General features: G+C 49.8%; 1 protein-coding gene across 6 annotated transcripts in view; it reads right to left on the bottom strand.

Moving 5' to 3' along the window:
• Positions 1 to 3,381: 3,381 nt before the first annotated feature.
• The window catches only part of AMOTL1 (angiomotin like 1), an 86,470-nt gene continuing 70,117 nt past the window's right edge, over positions 3,382 to 19,734 (bottom strand). For 5 of the 6 annotated variants that reach the window (XM_077341473.1, XM_077341476.1, XM_077341474.1 and 2 more), the window contains 8 exons: positions 19,430 to 19,519; positions 12,771 to 12,898; positions 10,504 to 10,653; positions 8,797 to 8,987; positions 7,488 to 7,613; positions 6,476 to 6,702; positions 4,744 to 5,016; positions 3,382 to 3,996 (listed from right to left, as the gene is read on the bottom strand). In XM_077341473.1, the coding sequence (XP_077197588.1) occupies positions 3,890 to 3,996; positions 4,744 to 5,016; positions 6,476 to 6,702; positions 7,488 to 7,613; positions 8,797 to 8,987; positions 10,504 to 10,653; positions 12,771 to 12,898; positions 19,430 to 19,519 (1,292 nt within the window). In that variant the 3' untranslated portion in view covers positions 3,382 to 3,889. The remainder of the gene's footprint in view (positions 3,997 to 4,743; positions 5,017 to 6,475; positions 6,703 to 7,487; positions 7,614 to 8,796; positions 8,988 to 10,503; positions 10,654 to 12,770; positions 12,899 to 19,429; positions 19,520 to 19,734) is intronic. The other variant, XR_013231707.1, reaches the window with a different exon arrangement.

Below are 19,734 nucleotides of genomic sequence, written 5' to 3'. Positions count from 1 at the left end.
CAGTCCTGCATTCAGGATGTGCCAGCCCATTAAATGTTATATAATGCCCGAGTAAGAAAAAACAAATCCTCCTTCCTTTAGTTAAAAAAAGAAAAGCCTGAATAATTTGGATTGCCAGCCACCAGGGGGCACCTGGAAATCTCCTCCAATTATAATTGATCTCCTGGTGACCAAGATCAGTTTCTCTGGAGAAAATGGCTGATTTGGAGGGTGGACTCTATGGTATCATATCCCATTGAAGCCCCTCTTCGAACTCTGCCCTCCTCTGTCTCCACCCGTCAAAATCACCAAGTATTTCCCGACCTTGAACTGGCATCCCTATTGGCACCCTCCCCTCCTTAGTGGCTAGACGGGGTAGTCAACCTGTGGTCCTCCAGATGTCCATGGACTACAATTCCCATGAGCCCCTGCCAGCGTTTGGCAGGGGCTCATCGGAATTGTAGTCCATGGACATCTGGAGGACCACAGGTTGACTACCCCTAGGTTAGAGCATCGGCCTAGGATCTGGGAAGACTCGAGTTCGAATTTTACTCAGCCATGGAAGCTCACAGGGTGACCTTGGGCCCCAAATCTCTAGGAATTCCTAACCTGGAGTTCTCAACCCTATGTTCCCTCATCCAGCAAATACAGCAAGGTTCTCTCTCTCCAGAGCAAAGAGCAAGGGGGCATCTGCAGCCGCTACTAGCTGTGTTTGCCTTGGAGACTGACAGGGGCTACAAGCTGTGGAAGGCCTCTTTAACACAGGATGTTTCAAGAAAGAGGCAAATGTTTGGAATGGGAGCCCAAGCAGAGCACCCATCAATGAAAGGAGCGCTGTCTGTAAGGTATAGCTACATTCTCAGAGAATAGGATGCATCTGTCAATTCAACACTGAACAGATTAAGCTAAACACTTCTGCGCATTTGTCCCACACAGAAACGCTGTGTTGCTTCCCACATCCCACACTTCATTTTTATACGGTCCAATCCTGCAAACAGGAGCTGCAGGAGACTAATTACTGATGCTTCTGCAAGGTGTTATTTATTTATTAAATTTTTACACCTCCACTCCGGAACCAGCCGGCTCGTGGCGGCTTACAGCATCATGATAAAATCATCAACCCCATAAGATGGCAAACTATGCCGTCTGAATTCATCCTTACCTGTATGGCACAATCCCACCTGAGATGGGAACGGTCCCCATCTGGTGCCCCCAGGCCACTAATTGCTTATAAAACCCACACTGCGTTAGCTCTGGATTATGCATTTATCTTAGGGTGTGTGTATTGTAGAGACCCAGCCAGGATTGTACGTCAGCCAGGCAAGGGTCCGTCAGAGATGATCTTGCCATTGTCTGCCTCTGCGTCATGACCCCTAGTGTTCCTTAGAGGAACTACCACCAGATCCTTGGAGGTCTCCCATCCAAATACTAGCCAGGATTGGCCCTGCTTTGCTTCTGAGACCTGGTGGGCTTGCCTGGCCTATCCCAGTCCGGGCTGTCTGCTCCAGTGACTCTTGTCTTCCCATAATATGGCCAAAGTACAATAGCCCAATGACTGGGGAAACCACCCCGTATTGAGTCTGCCGTGAAAACCCTAGAGGGCGTCACCCCAAGGGTCAGACATGACCTGGTGCTTGCACACAGTCATTTTAACTTCTAGGAAGAGTTCAGGCTACATTCGGTTCACCATTGCCTTCTTCTGCACAGGACTAACCAAGGTTAGTAACCGTTTACACGCATGACATACATGAAACAATACACGTCTTGCTGTGTGCAGAGGCTGGGAAAACCCATGGCAGGGAATATGATTCTTCTTCACATTCTTCTCCTCCAAAGTATATGGTCCAAGCAACCATTTCTTGACGGATCCGATTTTCTTTTAATAAACAAAATGTGTAATTGAGCTGCCTAGCATTCTCACTGAATGCACACAAACGTATGTAAGACTGGGAATGCATGCACTTCAGGGCTGTAGATAAGAACATCGCTGTTAAATCAGACCAATTGTTCAGCATCCGGTTTCCCACAACAGCAGACAACATATCTCAGAGCACCCCCACCCACCCCGCTATTGCGTCCCTACAATCCACGGTCACAACACCGGTCAAATTTGTATGCATTTGTGAGCCTTATCGATCTTTTTATGCTTCTGATGAAGAGAACCAGCACGTATTTATGCCACAATGAATTAGCATCAAAGTGATGCAGAACACTGTGGTTTTTAGTGGCTTAACGTGGAAAAAATTGTGGTTAACCTTCTGGAAGGAAGGCTTTACCTGTAACATAGAATCATAGCCTCGTAGAGACAGGCCGTACAGTCCGTGCAGGATCAGCTCCGTGCAGGATCAGCCGAAAGCATCCATGAAAAGTTGCCTGTCCAGCCACTGCTTGAGGACCACCAGTGAAGGGGAGCTCAGCCTATTCCACTGCTGAACTACTCGGACTGTGAAAACTTTTAGCTGGTACAGTTGTACATGTAGTTTAAACCCATTATTGCGTGTCCTTTCCTCTGCAGCCACCGGGAACAGCTCCCTACCCTCCTCCAAGTAACAACCTTTAAATACTTCAAGAGAGCCATCATGTCCCCTCTCCACCTCCTTTTCTCCAGGCTGAACATTCCCAAGTCCCTCAGCCTTTCCTCACAGGGCTCGGTCCCCAGGCCCTGGCTCAGCCTCGTCTCTCTCCTCGGCACTCTCTCAATTTTGCCCACGTCCTTTTTGAAGTGGGGCCTCCAGAGACAGGATGCAAGGCCAGATCCAGGTATTCGGGGGCTTCAGGAAAATGTCCAGGGGTCCCTTCTCCTCCTCTGATTCCCACCAGGAGCCCCACCAATACCTCCCCTTCAGCTCACCCACATCTCACCTGCCTGCTTGGCCTTCTTAGTGACCATATGTCCTTCTCTGATGGTGCTGGGTAATGTGTGGAATACCACCGTCCCTCCCAGATGTGTCCCATTATAAACCACTGGCATGTCCCTCCTTGGCAGCATCTGTGTGTGAGTGGGGGGGGATCCACAGCAGTGGGCCCTCTCAAAAGCACTCCACCCCACCTCAGTGTATAGAATCACAAAATCATAGAGTTGGAAGGGGCCATAGAGGCCATCTAGTCCAAGCCCCTGCTTAACGCAGGATCAGACCAAGGCATCCTAAAGCAAATGCTGATGCCGACCCTGTCAGGATATCCCATTCTAAGCTGCCAGAGAAAAGTCTGTGTCACTTCTGCATTCGCAGGGGAACCTAGCAAACTGCCATTGCGTGATAAATATTAAAAGCAAGACGAGCCCTGCGGAGAAGGATGCCTCGCTGTTCACTTCCCCATTACTGCATGAAGGTATTCAGATACAGAGGCTAATGACGGACTAAGGTGAGTGGAAAGAGAAAGAGAAAAGGAGAAATCCACAGGTAATATCTAAAACTTTAATAACTGGAAGTCCTGCTCCCTCGTCCCGGATGTGTATGCGGTACAAGAAATCTCACACAGGGAATGTAGCCGCTCTCGCTGGCCAACAGCAGTGACGAACGCACCGTCCTGGTAGTTGCGGAATCGTAACTTGAATGCCGACCACACCTTTTAAAGATCTGTGCGCAAGAGAGAGATTTTCTTGGAAACAGCAGACACCACATCCTGTGGGTTGCTGCCGTTCCCTTCTTCGTCCGCCTCTCCTTGGCCAACGCTCTTTCGATTGTCTGCAGCAGATAGTCCAAATGTCCACTCACCTTTCCGACCTCCCACACGCCTTTTCACTTGCAAGAACAAAGTCAGGTCCGCCCGGTGGCCTCCTTCCCGGCTCCATTTTCGTTAGAATTCGTTTATTTGACCAACGTTCTCAAGGCTTGCACAGCACCAAGGACGGGACCTTCCTCGGAGGTACGTGCCCTTGGCCGAAGAAGCGGAGGAAGCCGCTGCCACGTTAGATGAGGACTTCCATCATGTCCGGGTCCGGGAACTCAGGCTTGTGGAGCAGACTGCTCAGCCTTCCTTTGCTCTCAGGCAGCTTCCCGTGGCTGGTAGAGTGCTCTGTGGGGAAAAGCAGAGAGAGGTTCCATGCAACGTTTAGAGGTCGGCAAAATCTTCCCGAGTGAAATACATGCAGAACAGTTCTCCGGTACCCTGACGCTATGGTTGCGCGCTCTGGTGCGGTTCGGCTGCTTCGACGGACGGATGGATGGACGGACGGAAGGAGGGAGGGAGGGAGGGAGGGAGGGAAGGAAGGAGGGAAGGAGGGAAGGAAGGAAGGAAGGAAGGAAGGAAGGAAGGAAGGAGGGAGGGAGGGAGGGAGGGAGGGAAGGAAGGAGGGAGGGAGGGAGGGAGGGAAGGAAGGAGGGAAGGAAGGAGGGAGGGAAGGAAGGAAGGAAGGAGGGAGAGAAGGAGGGAAGGAAGGAAGGAAGGAGGGAGGGAGGGAGGGAAGGAGATGGTAGGTAGGTAGGTAGACGGATGGGACGGGACGGGACGGAGGGAGAGAGAGAGAGAGAGAGAGAGAGAGAGAGAGAGAATCTTTGTTGTTACTGTTACTGTTGTTACCATAGCACTATAAACTGAGTTAACTGTATTGTTTCCTTTTCATGTAAACTGCCCTGAGCCTTCAGGGAGGGTGGTATACAAAATAAATAAATGAATAAACAAACAAACAAACCTCAACTCTGTACATTTCTACTAATGTTGCACATTATGGCTTTTTTGATTGCATAATTTAAAAAAAAAAATATATGGAATAAAAATTCCGGATTTTGCACCAGTCAGCTCCACTCAGCTGGAACCACTCACCCAATCTCTCGCCGACGGCCTTGGCTGCCGTGTGCCTCAGGGCCGGACTGCTGGCAGGCGTGTTCCCAAACTTCCCCCGGCCTGGGAAGGAGGCGGAGCTTGGCCAGAAAAGCTCGGCCCCCTTTTCTGTCTGAGTGCTGCTGTCTTTGCTCCCTGTTTTAACGTGGCTCACGGTCACTGGCCACAGGGACGTTGCCGATGACAGAGACGGCGGAGGAGGTGGCAGCAAGGGGACGGACGAGTGGTCCTGAGGCTCCTTCCCTAAGAGCAGTCCTGGAAGAAAATAAATCCGGGGGAGGGGAACGACAGCCTTGTTAGGTTGGCAAGACCACCTGTCGCCCTATGCCCCCTGCAGGGCCTTGCGCTCTGCGGGCTCCAACCTATTGGTCATTCCTGGCCCCAGGGAGGCTCGCCTGGCCTCAACTAGGGCCAGGGCCTTTTCGGTCCTGGCCCCTACCTGGTGGAATGAGCTCCTGGAGGAGCTGCGGGCCCTGCAGGAGCTTCTGGCTTTCCACAGGGCCCTGAAAACGGAGCTCTTCCACCAGGCTTATGGTTGAGGCCAGGGCGAAGAGAAGATCTATGGGCCTCCCCAAAGGTGGAATTCCCCACCATAAGCCATCGGTGGGGGTCATCCTCTCCCTGTTTCCACAGTGAGGTGGGTATGCTGGTTGTCGCCGGTTGTTGGGTAGTTTTTAATTGTTGGTTTTAAGGGAAATAGGGGTTTTAGGGGAGTATATTTTATCTGGTAACCCACCACAAGCCGGCTTTGCCGAGAGTGGCAGGAAATAAATATAATAATACCAACAAGAACAATAATAATAAATCCACTCCACGTTCATTTAAAGTTCAATGAAGAGTTAAAGCCAGTTAAAACACGGCTGAGGTTTTTTTGTTTTGTTTTTAAGGAATATTTTCTGCAAATGTCATTTAAAAAATAAAACAGGAGCACAACACGGAAGAAATGGCCCGTACACCTGAGCCTTCGGGGAGGGCGGTATATAAATCTAAATAAATAAATAAATAAATATAGCATTACACTTGAGGCAGGGAAGCCTTTTGATATATATCGGCCAAGTCTGTGATGGCCACGGAATGTTTACAAACATTCCAGCCACTCAGGAATTCCAGCCAGTAGAATGGCCGAGATCTGCTACTGCGAGAGGAAGGGATAATCAGCAGAGATGAATTTCGCCATGCACCCAACTAGACCAAAGGTAGCCAAACTGTGGCTCTCCAGATGCCCATGGATTACAATATGCTGGCAGGGGCCCATGGGAATTGTAGTCCATGGACATCTGGAGAGGCACAGTTTGGCCACCCCCCTTGGCTGCAGCCTTGTCGACTGCTACCTGCAGGAACAATCAGTGATTTAAACATGTGAATACCGGTAGCAAATGACAGGGGTGCACCCATGGCTCAGTGGCAGAGCATCTGCTTGGCATGCAGAAGGTCCTGGGTTCAATCCCCAACATGTCCACTTAAGGATCAGGCACTAGGTAATATGAAAGGCCCCTTCCTGAGACCCTGGAGAGTCAGACCTTGATAGACCAAAGGTCTGATTCAGGGTAACGCAGCTTCATGTGATCACACACTCTTTTTACAAAACAATATCCAAGCTCAAAACAGACCACTGAGCCCCATCCCTTTTTCTCTGTGTTGTTTACAAGCCCAATCCGTGTTCTAGCTTGGGGACCCTTTCCTTTGCGGGGGACCGGCTGGCCCCGAAGCTCACCTATGCTCCCTTTCCATGTTCGGTCTTCTTTCTTCTCCTCCGCCATCTGGCTGCTGCTGAGGGAGGTCTGGCGGGAATGAGTAGCCGTTGCCGCCGCGATCGACGGGACGGACCGGGCGGGCCGCAGGCTGGCGGTGTCGCTTTTGCCGGCGTCCTTCCTGGACCGCTGCTGAAGGACCTTGATCATGGCATCTTTCTCAATGATTTTTGCGTGCAGATTCTTTATTCTATCAAAATACGTATGCGGAGGAAGACAGCCAAAGGGAGACTCTGTAAGAGCAGGGGTTCTCCACCTTCCTAATGCCGCGACCCTTGAATACAGTTCCTCATGTCGGGGTGGCCCCAAACCATAAAATTATGCCAGTGTCCTTTCACAGAAATTAAACCCAAACTGACCAATGGCGTGAAGATCCATTGTTCATATAAATGGGTCTTTTTCCCGGAGTTTCTCAGTTCAGTTCTGCCTCTTGTCCCACCATGCCGATATCACTCTTTTCTGCTGCTCCAGACAGACGCTCTATCTTGATCTACCCCACAAGGCTGCTGTGCGGCTGGTGCCTCCCACCCTCACCCGGCGGCAGCAGGGCGGGCGATTGCCGCGCGTTTTCGGCTGCGCATGGCGCATGCGCATGTGCGCGGCCCTGCTTCCCTCTCCTTGCGGCCAGGGAAGTTTCTTACTGCGGGGGGGGGGGAGAGGGAGCTGCGGCCTAGTGCCAGGGCCTTTGCGGCCCGGCACTGGGCTGCGGCCCGGTGGTTGGAGACCACCGCTTTAGAAGTCACATGATTTCCCAGCCAATAAAGATGCAACTTCTTAAAGAGCTCTCAGCTAAACTTTTCTCATTATTATTAAGAGCTCAGAAGCAAAATGCCTGATGCTTGAACTGCCATCTCCCTCCAAAATCTGGAAAATGCATGTTGCCAAGTAAACTCAACGGGGAGGGCATGCCGAGGCTTTGGCTCCATGAATCCACCCAGAAACCCCCACCGAAGGTATTCAGCAGCTGTGCCTTACGTGTATTCCATGTCCTGGCACCTCCGGTTGGCTTGCAGGATCTCCTCCTCGTCCTGCCACAGGCGGACCTCCAGAGAGCTCTCGCTATAGCTGCCGTTCCGTGAGTGATTAGCGGCTGATGGATCCCTAGCGACAGGAGGGAGGGAAAGACGGGTGTTTCTCAATTAGCCTCCATCGAGGATAAGCCAAAGGACTTTGCTGCAAGGTCCTGGAGTTCTGAGCCTCTGCTTGGGGAACAGTCTTCTGTATAAGGCTAGTTCTGAAACTCAGAGGGAATTTAGAAATAGCTTCCGACCCAGGATAAGGAATGGCTGTCGGAAAAGACAATGAAGGAGCAAACCCACCTGGCATGGATTTAAAGGGGGAATCATGCACTTGGAAGAAACTTGGAAACCAACACGATAGCGTTGTGCTGGCCCCTTCTCTGTAACTCATGCGACACTCCCTGCCACAAACACACACGCTTGATCTGATTGGCTAACGTTAGCAAGGAAACAGGGATTTACTGATCTATTTTAAAACCTTTGTGAGCTGCCTTTCTCCCTTGTGGAGCTCGAGGCTGTTTACGATATAAAACAAAACATGATGAAATGATGAAACGCAGAATGAAAACCGAGAGTTCTACAACCCCATAAAGCCCACAGATGAAACAATGCCGGTAGTAAAAACTAAATCAATCAAAATGCAGCCTTAAATTAAACTGGTTTCAACAGCCTCCTAGAGATTGACAACGAGGTGGCAATTTACATCTCCTTGAAAAGGGTGTGCTATAATAGCAGGGTCACCATAGAAAAGACCCTTTTCTTGGGCACAACATCAAATGAAGAATAAAGGTTTTTATACCCTGCTTTTCACTACCCAACTCAAAACAGCTTCCATTCGCCTTCCTCTCCTCACAACAGACACCCCATGAGGTAGGTGAGGCTGAGAGAGCTCTGACAGAACTGTTCTGTGAGAACAGCTCTATCAGTGCTGTGTCGAGCCCAAGGTCACCCAGCCGGCTGCATGTGGAGGAGCAGGGAGTCAACCCCAGCTCTCCAGATTAGAAAGTGCTGCTCCTCACCATTACACCAAGCTGGCTCTCAAATGAGCCTTTTCAAGGGAGAGCCCAATCAGAAGGGTGTCCCCCCCCCCCCCAAATCTGAATTCTTGGGCAAGAATGGATGCGGGATGACGACACTGAGACATGGAATAAGTCTACAGAGGCAATGGAAAGAGGTGATAGAATGGGCAGTACCCCGTCAGAATGTTTGATGCACTCTGCAGTTCTAGACATGAGCAAAGCAAAGACTAGGATTCTACTTCTTACTTCTCGGTGGCTGTTGTGGCCACAGCATTCATAGCGAAGTGCCGGATGGTGCTCTCCTCCAAGTACTTCTGCTCCCACTTGGTCATGTCGGCTTCCAGGGCCAGGATCTTCTCCTCCTTCTCCCGCACCAGCTCCATCAAGGCGGGCACGTTGTACTCGGGCAGGGTGGAGGCCTGGTAATTGCCTTGCTTCTGGAGAAACACAAACGCAAGACACGGTTAATGGAAGAGCCGCCTGAACCGACTTGCTTAACCCGGAGAGTTTGGACCTTTGCCAGAAGCAGGAGCTTCCTGCTTTCCGCAGGGCCTGTAAAATGGAGCTCTTCCATCAGGGATGAAGCCAGGTTGCAAGGAAGATCAGGGCCCCCTATAGGAGTAATTGGAGTAGCAGTAGCGAATGCCAACAGCGCCCTCTATCTCCCAGTTTGGTGTAGTGGTTAGGAGTCCGGACTTCTAATCTGGCATGCTAGGTTCACTTCTGTGCTCCCCCACATGCAGCCAGCTGGCTGACCTTGGGCTCGCCACAGCACTGATAAAGCTGTTCTGACCGAGCAGTGATATCAGGGCTCTCTCAGCCTCACCCACCCCACAGGGTGTCTGTTGTGGGGAGAGGAATGGGAAGGCGACTGTAAGCCGCTTTGAGCCTCCTTCGGGTAGGGAAAAATGGCATATAAGAACCAACTCTTCTTCTTCTTCCCCCCAATCTTAGAATGGTTTTCTTCTGGGTGGGTTGTAGTTATCTATTGTTTTTACCGCCACGTTTTATTCCCAAATGAGATTCGCATATATTTGTACTGTGTTTTATTGTGTATAGGGGTTTTTAAGCATTGTAACTCGCCTTGAGCCTTTGGAGAAAGGCGAGAAATACATTTAATTAATAATTATTATTATTATTATCCAACGAGGGTGGAAGGGAAAAGATGAGCCCTGATCTGAGCTTTTCAGATTTGCAAATGAACATGGCCAAATCCATGAGAGTGGCTTTTGTCACACACGCTTTGTGAGAAGGACCATGGATCTGAAGGCGGAACCAAGCATTTGTAAGAAATATGGAAGTCCGCACAGCAGCCTTGTCCTGTCCCCTTCCCTATAATAAAGCATTCCTTGTGTCCTTAATGTCTTCATGCTCCACCCTCTCCCGCAAACACACGTTTCTCTCTTAGCTCCATTCACAGTTCTTTTAAATCCTTTAATTATTTGGGATGTACAGGGCTGATCCTGCGTTGAGCAGGGGGTTGGACTAGATGGCCTGTATGGCCCCTTCCAACTCTATGATTCTGTGATTCTATGATTCTATGATCTGACGTTCCGTCTGGTCCAATACGAATCAGGCATTCGCATGCATCCGTCCAATGGGCTTGCCTTCTCTGTTATCGCATCACCTTTGTGAAAGGTGGTGTTCCTCCATCAGGTCACCATTCCCTTCCTGCTGTCCCGAATCAGGACACACCAAACAGTCCTCTTCTCATGAGACATTTACTTATATTGCACAGAACTTAACTGGTTATTTAGTTATTTATTGGGCCCAGGTTACAAAGCAGTGTCAGAGCAGTGCCACGTGCAATGGATGCTACACCCATGCCAACAACGTAACACTACAGAACTGCAACTGGAGGAACCCCTGAACCAGCAGCTTAAGAGCTCCTCTGGGGCCACACACACACAAACCCTGACAATACGGTCCTAGCAGGCCCAGGATCCTTCTCACCTGCTGCATCCGCAGAGATTCCAGCTCCCTCTCCAGCCTCGTGCGCAACCGGCGCTCCAGTTGCTCCCGCTTCTCGTAGGTGGCCTGAAGCTGAGCCAGCGCCTGCTGAAGCTTCTCTACCTTCTCCACTTGCACCTGCTTCTTCCGCAGCTGAACAGAAGAACAGAAGAGAAGCCATGTTGGATCCAGCCAATGGCCCATCCTGTCCAACACTCTGCGTCCTACCATGGACATGTCCCAGGTGCCACCAGGAGGTCCACCAGCAGGGCCAGAACCCCAGAAGCCCTCCCACTTTTGCCCCCCAAATACCAAGAATACAGAGAACCATGGCTACAGACAGGGCATTCCATCCGTATGATGTGGCTACTAGCCACTGATGGACCTCTACTCTTAAGGACAGGAGAGAAGCCATGTTGGATTAGGCCAATGGCCCACCCAGTCCAACACTCAGGTGACATCAGGAGATCCCCCAGCAGAGCCAGAACTCCAGAAATTCTCCCACTGTTGCCCCCCAAGCACTAAGAATACAGAGCATCACTGCCCCAGACATAAGAACATTAGGGAAGCCATGTTGGATCAGGCCAATGGCCCACCCAGTCCAACACTCTGTGTTACCCAGTGGCCCAAACCCAGGTGCCATCAGGAGGTCCACCAGGAAGGCCAGAACTCCAGAAACTCTCCCACTGTTGCCCCCCAAGCACTAAGAATACAGAGCATCACTGCCCCAGACATAAGAACATTAGGGAAGCCATGTTGGATCAGGCCAGTGGCCCACCCAGTCCAACACTCTGTGTCACCCAGTGGCCCAAACCCAGGTGCCATCAGGAGGTCCACCAGGAAGGCCAGAACTCCAGAAACTCTCCCACTGTTGCCCCCCAAACATTAAGAATACAGAGAATCACTGCCCCAGACATAAGAACATTAGGGAAGCCACGTTGGATCAGATCAATGGGCCATTCAGCCCAACACTCTGTGTCAGCCAATGGCCAAAACCAAGGTGCCATCAGGAGGTTCACCAGGAGGGCCAGAACTCCAGAAGCCCTCCCACTGTTGCCCCCAAGCACTAAGAATACAGAGAATCATGGCTGCAGACAGGGCATTCCATCCGTATGTTGTGGCTACTAGCCACTATGGACCTCTACTCTTAAGGACAGGAGAGAAGCCATGTTGGATCAGGCCAATGGCCCATCCAGGCTAACACTCTGTGTCACCCAGTGGCCAAAACCCAGGTGCCATCAGGAGGTCCACCAGCAAGGCCAGAATTCCAGAAGCTCTCCCACTTTGGACCCCCAAGCACCAAGAATACAGAGCATCACTGCCCCAGACAGGACATTCTATCTGTACGTTATGGCTCGTAGCCACTGATGGACCTTTGCTCCATATAGTTATTCCATCCCCTCTTTAAGTTGTCCACGCCTGATGCCACCACCACCTCCTGCAAGCAGAATCACTACAGTGGGATACAGCGTAGTGAAGAGTGCCGATTGTAATAACACAGAGAACAAGTTTTGTATGCACAAGCCCAGCTGCCATTCCTCCCCCCCCCCCCTTCAGCCATTATCCCTCTCTGCATTTCAGACATCAGGCCTAGGAAAGGACGTCTAGAGGCCAAACGACGTGATACGCATTTGGGCAAGCCGAGGACCTGCTTTCCCAGCGATCCCACAGCAGCTGGAGAAAATGTCATTTTCAAAATTGGCAGCTCTAGAAGGATAAAAGCCCACCCCCAATAAGACAATGGATTAAGGGCCTTAGAACACCTGAATGCATGGAAGATTAACAGCAATTGAGTACGGATTTATTTTTAGATAGCTGGAAACCATTTTTAGAAACTTATGTGTTGATCCAGAAACACTACTGTTATATTTTTGCCTTATCTTTATATATCTTTATTTTTCTGTTTTTTTTAAAAAAAAACCTTATTTAGTTGCTGGACTTTTACATTTTTTCCCTTATTTTTGTGTGTGTTTGTTTTTTTGAAAGAAATAAAGTTTTCTAAATAAATACACTAAGTATGCATTTCAGGAGACATCTCCCCTGGAGCAGGAAGCAAGCCTTGAGGATTGTCAATGCTGTCACTAATTTAGGAAGCTTATGTTCCGATTCAAGCTTTAATAGGATCTGCAATCACAAGTATACTTATTTGGAATGAATATCAAACTCATGGCTAGGATCAGGCAGCAGATGCTGATAAGGAATGCTTGCCTGTGTGCATAGGTAGAAGAACAACATAGAAGAGCAAGCGTGAGGATGGTCTAATTTCTCACCTCCTCTTCTAGCTTGATGACTCTGGCCTGAGCATTATTCAGGGCCTGATCCAGGATTTCAATGTGCCTTCGCTGTTCCTCGTTGGTCAGGCGCACGGCCGTCAACTCCATCTCCAGCTTCTCTTTATCTGGAAGAGGGAAGTTCAGCATCAGGGACGTTTAACACAGATGACAAAGGTGAGAAATGTTTTAAGAACCTAACAAGAGCCCAGTGGTCCTTTTTGTCTGACATCCTGTCTCACCCAGCGATCAACCAGTTCCTCTGGGTCAGCAGGGCATAGAGGCTGAGAACCTTCATAAGAACTTAATCAGAGCCCTGCTGGATCAGAGCAGTGGTCCATCTAGTCCAGCATCCTGTCTTACATCGTGGCCAACCAGTTAGTTTGTAGGGCCAAGAACAGAGCACAGAGGCTGAGACCTTCATAAGAACCTCAAAAGAGCCCTGCTGGATCAGCCCAGTGGTCCATCTAGCCCAGCATCCTGTCTTACATCGTGGCCAACCAGTTAATTTGTAGGACCAAGAACAGAGCACAGAGGCTGAGACCTTCATAAGAACCTCAAAAGAGCCCTGCTGGATCAGCCCAGTGGTCCATCTAGCCCAGCATCCTGTCTCACACCGAGGCACTGTCACCGGGATTCAGAGGTTGACTGCCTCTGAATGTGGATGTTCCCTGCATGTTCGTTATTGTAAACACACAGATCTGCCTTAAACAAGAGCCACAGCACTGGTCTAGAAAGAGCAGCTCCATCTACTGCCAACAGTTGCTCATTTCACCCATATTCTGATCCTCTGAACGGGAGAGGCCGGAGACTGAACCTGGGGCTTTGACTTGCAAAGCAAATCCTCTACACCAGGGGTAGTCAACCTGTGGTCCTCCAGATGTCCATGGACTACAATTCCCACGAGCCCCTGCCAGCGTTTGCTGGCAGGGGCTCGTGGGAATTGTAGTCCATGGACATCTGGAGGACCACAGTTTGACTACCCTTGCTCTACACCACGGACCCACAGACCCTCTCATGTCTTAGCATGACAAGGAGGCTATTGACTAGTCTGCAGTTGAAAAGCCCAACTCTCATGCGCTGCTTCCCCTTCCAGAGGCTCACATTCTTGACTATGCTGCCAGTACTATGGGAGAGCGCTTGGAAATCGGAAACCTCTGCTCCGATCTTGGCCCGACTTGTTTTCATGCACGGGAGAGAACCACACCCAACCCACCAAAGGTTCCTCAGCCCCTTTGCCTTGAGTTACTGAGAAGGCAAGCCCGTCTTTCAGCTCAGATTCAGCTTCAAGGGACCAAGCCCTATGAAGATAGTTTGGGGGACTTGGGAATGTTCAGCCTGGAGAAAAGGAGGTTGAGAGGGGACATGATAGCCCTCTTTAAGTATTTGAAAGGTTGTCACTTGGAGGAGGGCAGGATGCTGTTCCCATTGGCTACAGAAGAAAGGACACGCAGTAATGGGTTTAAACTTCAAGTACAATGATATAGGCTAGATATCAGGAAAAATATTTTCACAGTCAGAATAGTTCAGCAGTGCCTAAGGAGGTGGTGAGCTCCCCCTCACTGGCAGTCTTCAGGCAAAGGTTGGATACACACTTTTCTTGGATGCTTTAGGATGCTTAGGGCTGATCCTGTGTAGAGCAGGGGGTTGGACTAGATGGCCTGTATGGCCCCTTCCAACTCTATGATTCTATGATTCTATGATTCTATGATTCAGATTCCTCAACGGCAAGTTGGCTAGCTTCTTCGGCACGTAAAAGTGAACTTGAAAAGGGTCTGCGGTTGGCTGGCATTTCCATTTTCACTGCAGCCAGGGTGGGAGAGACAACCTGAAAATTCACCTGGGCCTGCAGCTTCGTTCATTAGCTGCCCTGTTTTCAAAGAGCTCCAGGAGGCTCATGTACCATCAGGTGCTGCTAAGTCACAACCAACTTACTGGGAGTCCAGCAAGGGGCTTTTGAGGCAAGAGGAGATGGCTTGCCGTTGCCTTCCTCGACGGTCTCCAAGCCAAGTGCTGACCCTGCTTAGCTTCCGAGATCTGACAGGATCGGGCCGTACCATGCTGCCTTCCCTCCTAACATGCCTCTAACTGCTATTTTATACTTACAACAGCCGCACACAGCGAGCTTTATAGCTAAACAGGGCAGGCGGGTTTTTTGGATACTCTGTTCTGGCCAGGTGTAGTCAACCTGTGGTCCTCCAGATGTCCATGGACTACAATTCCCATGAGCCCCTACCAGCAAACGCTGGCAGGGGCTCATGGGAATTGTAGTCCATGGACATCTGGAGGACCCCAGGTTGACTACCCTTGATGTACACCACAACAGCCCTCGTTTCTGAATCTCTGCTGCTCTTTCCAGGCCAGCTGTCGATTCGGAAGATGCCTTTCGAGTACCGACAATCCTGCTTCCGCGTCCTTTTTTTAGCCTCACGCCATCCGAGCAAAGCTTTGCGGGAAGCTATCGACACGCACGGGAATAAATGTGCCGTCGGGCAGCTGCCGAGCGTTCCGGAATAGCTTTCGTTCCCTGGAGCGGCCAGCGGGTTACACGATAGCCCTCGGCCGGCTCATTCAGCAGGAGAGATTATCTGGCTGCCCCGTGGGCCTCTTGGCCTTGACGGAGTGAAGGTGCCTCGAGGGGTTTCACAGGGGTGAGTCACAGGATTACGGAGCTCAACGGGGAGGCCAAAGGTCACCTGGTCTACAGAAGAGGGGACGGCCGGCGCTAAGAGGGGATGGACAGTCTGCACTAAGAGAGGAGGTGGGATTCAGGAATGGGAGCCAGTTTGTTGTAGTGGTTAGGAGTGTGGACTTCTAATCTGGTGAGCCCGGTTTGATTCTGCACTCCCCCACATGCAGCCAGCTGGGTGACCTTGGGTTTGCCACAGCACTGATAAAGCTGTTCTGACCAAGCAGTGATATCAGGGCTCTCTCAGCCTCACCCACCTCACAGGGTGTCTGTTGTGGGGAGAGGAAAGGGAAGGCGAATTTAAGCCGCTTTGAGCCTCCTTTAGGTACAGAAAAGCGGCATATAAGAACCAACTCTTCTTCTTCAGCTTCAAGAGGGGACTGGATAAACACGTGGAGCAGAGTTGCCTCAGTAGCTCTTGGCCCCAAGGTGTGGATGGAACACTCTGTCTGGGGCAATGATGCTCTGTCTTCTTGTTGCTTGGGGGGAGGGGGGGCAGGGCACAGCACCACTGACAATCTCTTGCCATGAAAATCCTGTGGGGGAGCCATACGTCAGCTGTGATTTGACGTCACTTTACAGCAGCAGCGTGCAAACTGTGGCCCTCCAGATGTCCATGGACTACAATTCCCATGAGCAAATGCTGGCAGGGGCTCATAGGAATTGTAGTCCATGGACATCTGGAGGGCCACAGTTTGTCCAACCCTGCTTTACAGGCACATAATATTGTATTTGGAATTACCAATGCCACCTCCAATTCAGGGGGGGTAAGCCCTGCTGGCCTGGCCTGGAGCAATAAAACAAAGCTTGAATCCAGTGGAATCATGTACCCAGAACTAAACTTGGTTGGTCTTAAAGGAGCCACTGGACTTAAACTGTGTTCTACTACCAGCTTAGAAAGAGTTCCGGTCATGGAATTGAACTTCACAACCTCTCCCTTCTGCATGCAGCTTCCTGTGAGCCTCAAATTTATCTCCTGGTATGCTGGTGACCATTAACGTAATAGCGAGAGACCTTAGAAACCATGCCAAGACACTGACGGTTTTCAAAATTCCCCCACCGTAGTACTGTGTAGCATACTTTTAAAAATATCAAAATTAATTTTCTACTGAGCATTTTAAAAAATTCACACCCCCCCCCCCCAAGATTGCTGGTGAGTGGCAAAACCAGGGTTCAGAATGGTTAGAGCTGCCAGCCTCCAGGCGAGAGCCAGGAACCAACCAGGGGGGTGCACAATGTGTAAACATGACACAACAAACCAGAAATCACTATGCAAAAAAGCCCTGTGTGATAAACTCTAAATCAAAAATGGTTTTTACAAAAATATCATATTCAAATGCTTAGGAAAGAGCACGTACATTTCCCCAAACTGCGGCTAATTTCATTAACTGCGGTTAATTTCACATTTCAGATGCCATGCGAAGATTCGGATGAAACCTCAATTTTGCTTCTGCAGCGGACATAGGATAAGTGTCTAGTTATGCACCCAAATAAAGGTACCTCTTGTGGCGCAGAGTGGTAAGGCAGCATACATGCAGTCTGAAGCTCTGCCCATGAGGCTGGGAGTTTGATCCCAGCAGCCGGCTCAAGGTTGACTCGGCCATCCATCCTTCCGAGGTCGGTAAAATGAGCTTGCTGGGGGGTAAACGGTAATGACTGGGGAAGGCACTGGCAAACCACCCTGTATTGAGTCTGCCATGAAAACGCTGCAGGGCGTCACCCCAAGGGTCAGACATGACCCGGTGCTTGCACAGGCAATACCTTTACCTTTTTAAAGGTACCTCACGGTTCATAATCGTAACAGTTCATAACCAACAGAGGTTGCAAGCCACCTGACGGAGAGGCTGATTCTGTGAAGGCTCAAGGGGGTGGCAGGTTACAGTGGATGAGCGATAGGGATGTGAGTGTCCTGCACAGTGCAGGGTTGGACTAGAAGACCCAGGAGGTCCCTTCCCACTCCATGATTCTATGAGAAAACTTCTCCACAATTTTAACAGTCTTTCCAGCCCACAGAAACATCTCTTCTCCTAGCAATTCAACAAGGACCCGGTGTAACAATATGGAGGACAGACTGTATGGCATAATTCTCCATATAATTCTCCCCACTCCAAATCCCACCCACTTCCAGCTCCACCCCCAAAATCTCCAGATATTTCCCAACCCAAAGCTGGTAACCCTAGAAATCCCTGATCAAGGACTTTATTCTCTACTCGAACACAATTATGGCTTCCTTGCAGCCCTGGCAAAGGTATCAATCAGACTATAAATAAATACGGCCTGCCTGAAGAGCTCCTGCCTGCAGCTCATTCTATTCTAGGAACTATTTTATCTTCTATTCGGAGTGCTGAACTGTTTGGCCTGCCTGGGCAGAACATACTAAACAGACCTGTCATATTTCTTGGATCCCGACTGAAGCAATTATATTTGCTCTGTTGAGCTGTGAGCTGATAGCTGCCGTCAGGCTGTGTAAACTCCCGGCGCGGTCAGTATTTTTATTTTTAGTGATATATAAACAGGGGCATACTTCTCTGCATAGCTGTGGTCAGCCGCGAAAGTAACAGCCAGGCGATGCTGAACTGAGGAGGAGAGGGACTCTAAGAGTCTGGAACAGTCCCCTTTGTGTTAGTTAAGGCGTAACTTTGGGGATGCCCTGTCAGCTTTCTAGCAACGGCACAGTACAATCTGAACTGGCTTTATTTCCCCCCTCTCTGCCCAATGGGGAGATGTCCACAACTTTAGCTGCCTTTTATTAAAGGATTAGACAAATTCACACAGGGAATCTAATGAAGAAGAATAGTTGGTTCTTATATGCCACTTTTCCCTACCCGAAGGAGGCTCAAAGTGGCTTACAGTCGCCTTCCCATTCCTCTCCCCACAACAGACACCCTGTGAGGGAGGGGAGGCTGAGAGAGTCCTGATATTATAGAAGAAGAGTTGGGTCTTATATGCTGCTTTTCTCTACTAGGAGTCTCAAAGTGGCTTACAATCGCCTTCCCTTTCCTCTTCCCGCAACAGACACCCTGACAAGGGCGATTAGCCAGGACAGAAAAATGAAAGCTCCAAAGCAAAGACAGACGTTCAAGACGGCAATTTTTTTCTCATTTTGATCTTGTGTTCTAAAATCTGCTTTGGAACTTTAAAAAAAAAAGCTTACTTTTTAAAAAAATTTGCTCTATTTTAATCAGATGTTGGAAGCTGCCTTAAATAGGTTTGCTTTTTTAAGATATAAAAAGAAAATACCTTTTTTTGTTTTTAATGATGAGAGGGAAAGGTTTGCTTTTCTGCAGCCTGAGAACTTCCCAGGGACGTCTGACTGACCACTGTTGGAAACAGTATTCTGTGGCCTCATTTACCAAGGTGATTTTTATGGTTTCTCCAAGTAGATGTTACCACACTGCCATGGGAAGAAGCGCCTTAGAAACAGCTCTTAAGAGTGCTGTGGTAAGGCGCATTTCTAAGGCGCATGAAGCCCTGCTCAGACCCAAGGCGTAGTCTGACTTTTATTCATACCCGTATGAATCCGGAACTGTTCATCTCCTTGGCAGCCTTGTTTTTCCTGAGATTTTTTCCCTTACCTCAAGTTCTTTATTCAGTGTGCTCCCTTTCCCCCTATCCTCAGGTTGGGTCCAGACCAAATTTTCCACAGGCTCCCTATTTGTCCAGCATGCCATTCCTGAAGGCCCTCTGCAGCCTTTCAGGAAAACCAGTGAGCTGCAGTGGGAGGGGAAGAGACAGGGAAGTTCTGTTCCGCTGAGGTGCCTTCCGCTAGCCTTCCGCTAAAAGCGGAAGTGCCTGCCTTTGGTGGAAAATCTAGGCTGAACCCGGCCCGTTAACTCCAGCATTAAGGGGTCCTGCACATCCCTTGTCTGCAGCAGTCAGCCTTCCAATGAACAGACCAAGCCCATCCCCCCTTTATTTTCATACCTCCCCCCATGCCTGTACCTTCCGTGCAGATTAGAATGGCACTCACTCTGAGAGGCATAGAGACCTTCCGCCACCTTGTCTTCAATTCCATCAAACTGCCTGCTGGCCAGCTGCCTGTTGGCTGTCTCCAAACGTTCTGCACCAAAACAGGAAATGGTTTAAGCACAAATCTATACATAAAGAGGGGGGGTGATTCAAAGGCCAGCAACAGAAATAAAGACATAGATGGCCATCGACAAATAATCTTGGGAGCAAGACATTCTGCCAGCAGGAGGAGGCCAGTTTATACAAACAACAAAGAACGGGAGCTTGAGGTTCCAAAACGCAGAGATAGTCCAGTCTAGACAGTTT

This window comes from Paroedura picta, chromosome 6 (assembly GCF_049243985.1).
Source record: "Paroedura picta isolate Pp20150507F chromosome 6, Ppicta_v3.0, whole genome shotgun sequence".
In the NCBI taxonomy this organism is placed as follows: Eukaryota; Metazoa; Chordata; class Lepidosauria; order Squamata; family Gekkonidae; genus Paroedura; species Paroedura picta.
This window is presented reverse-complemented; position numbering and strand designations above follow the sequence as displayed.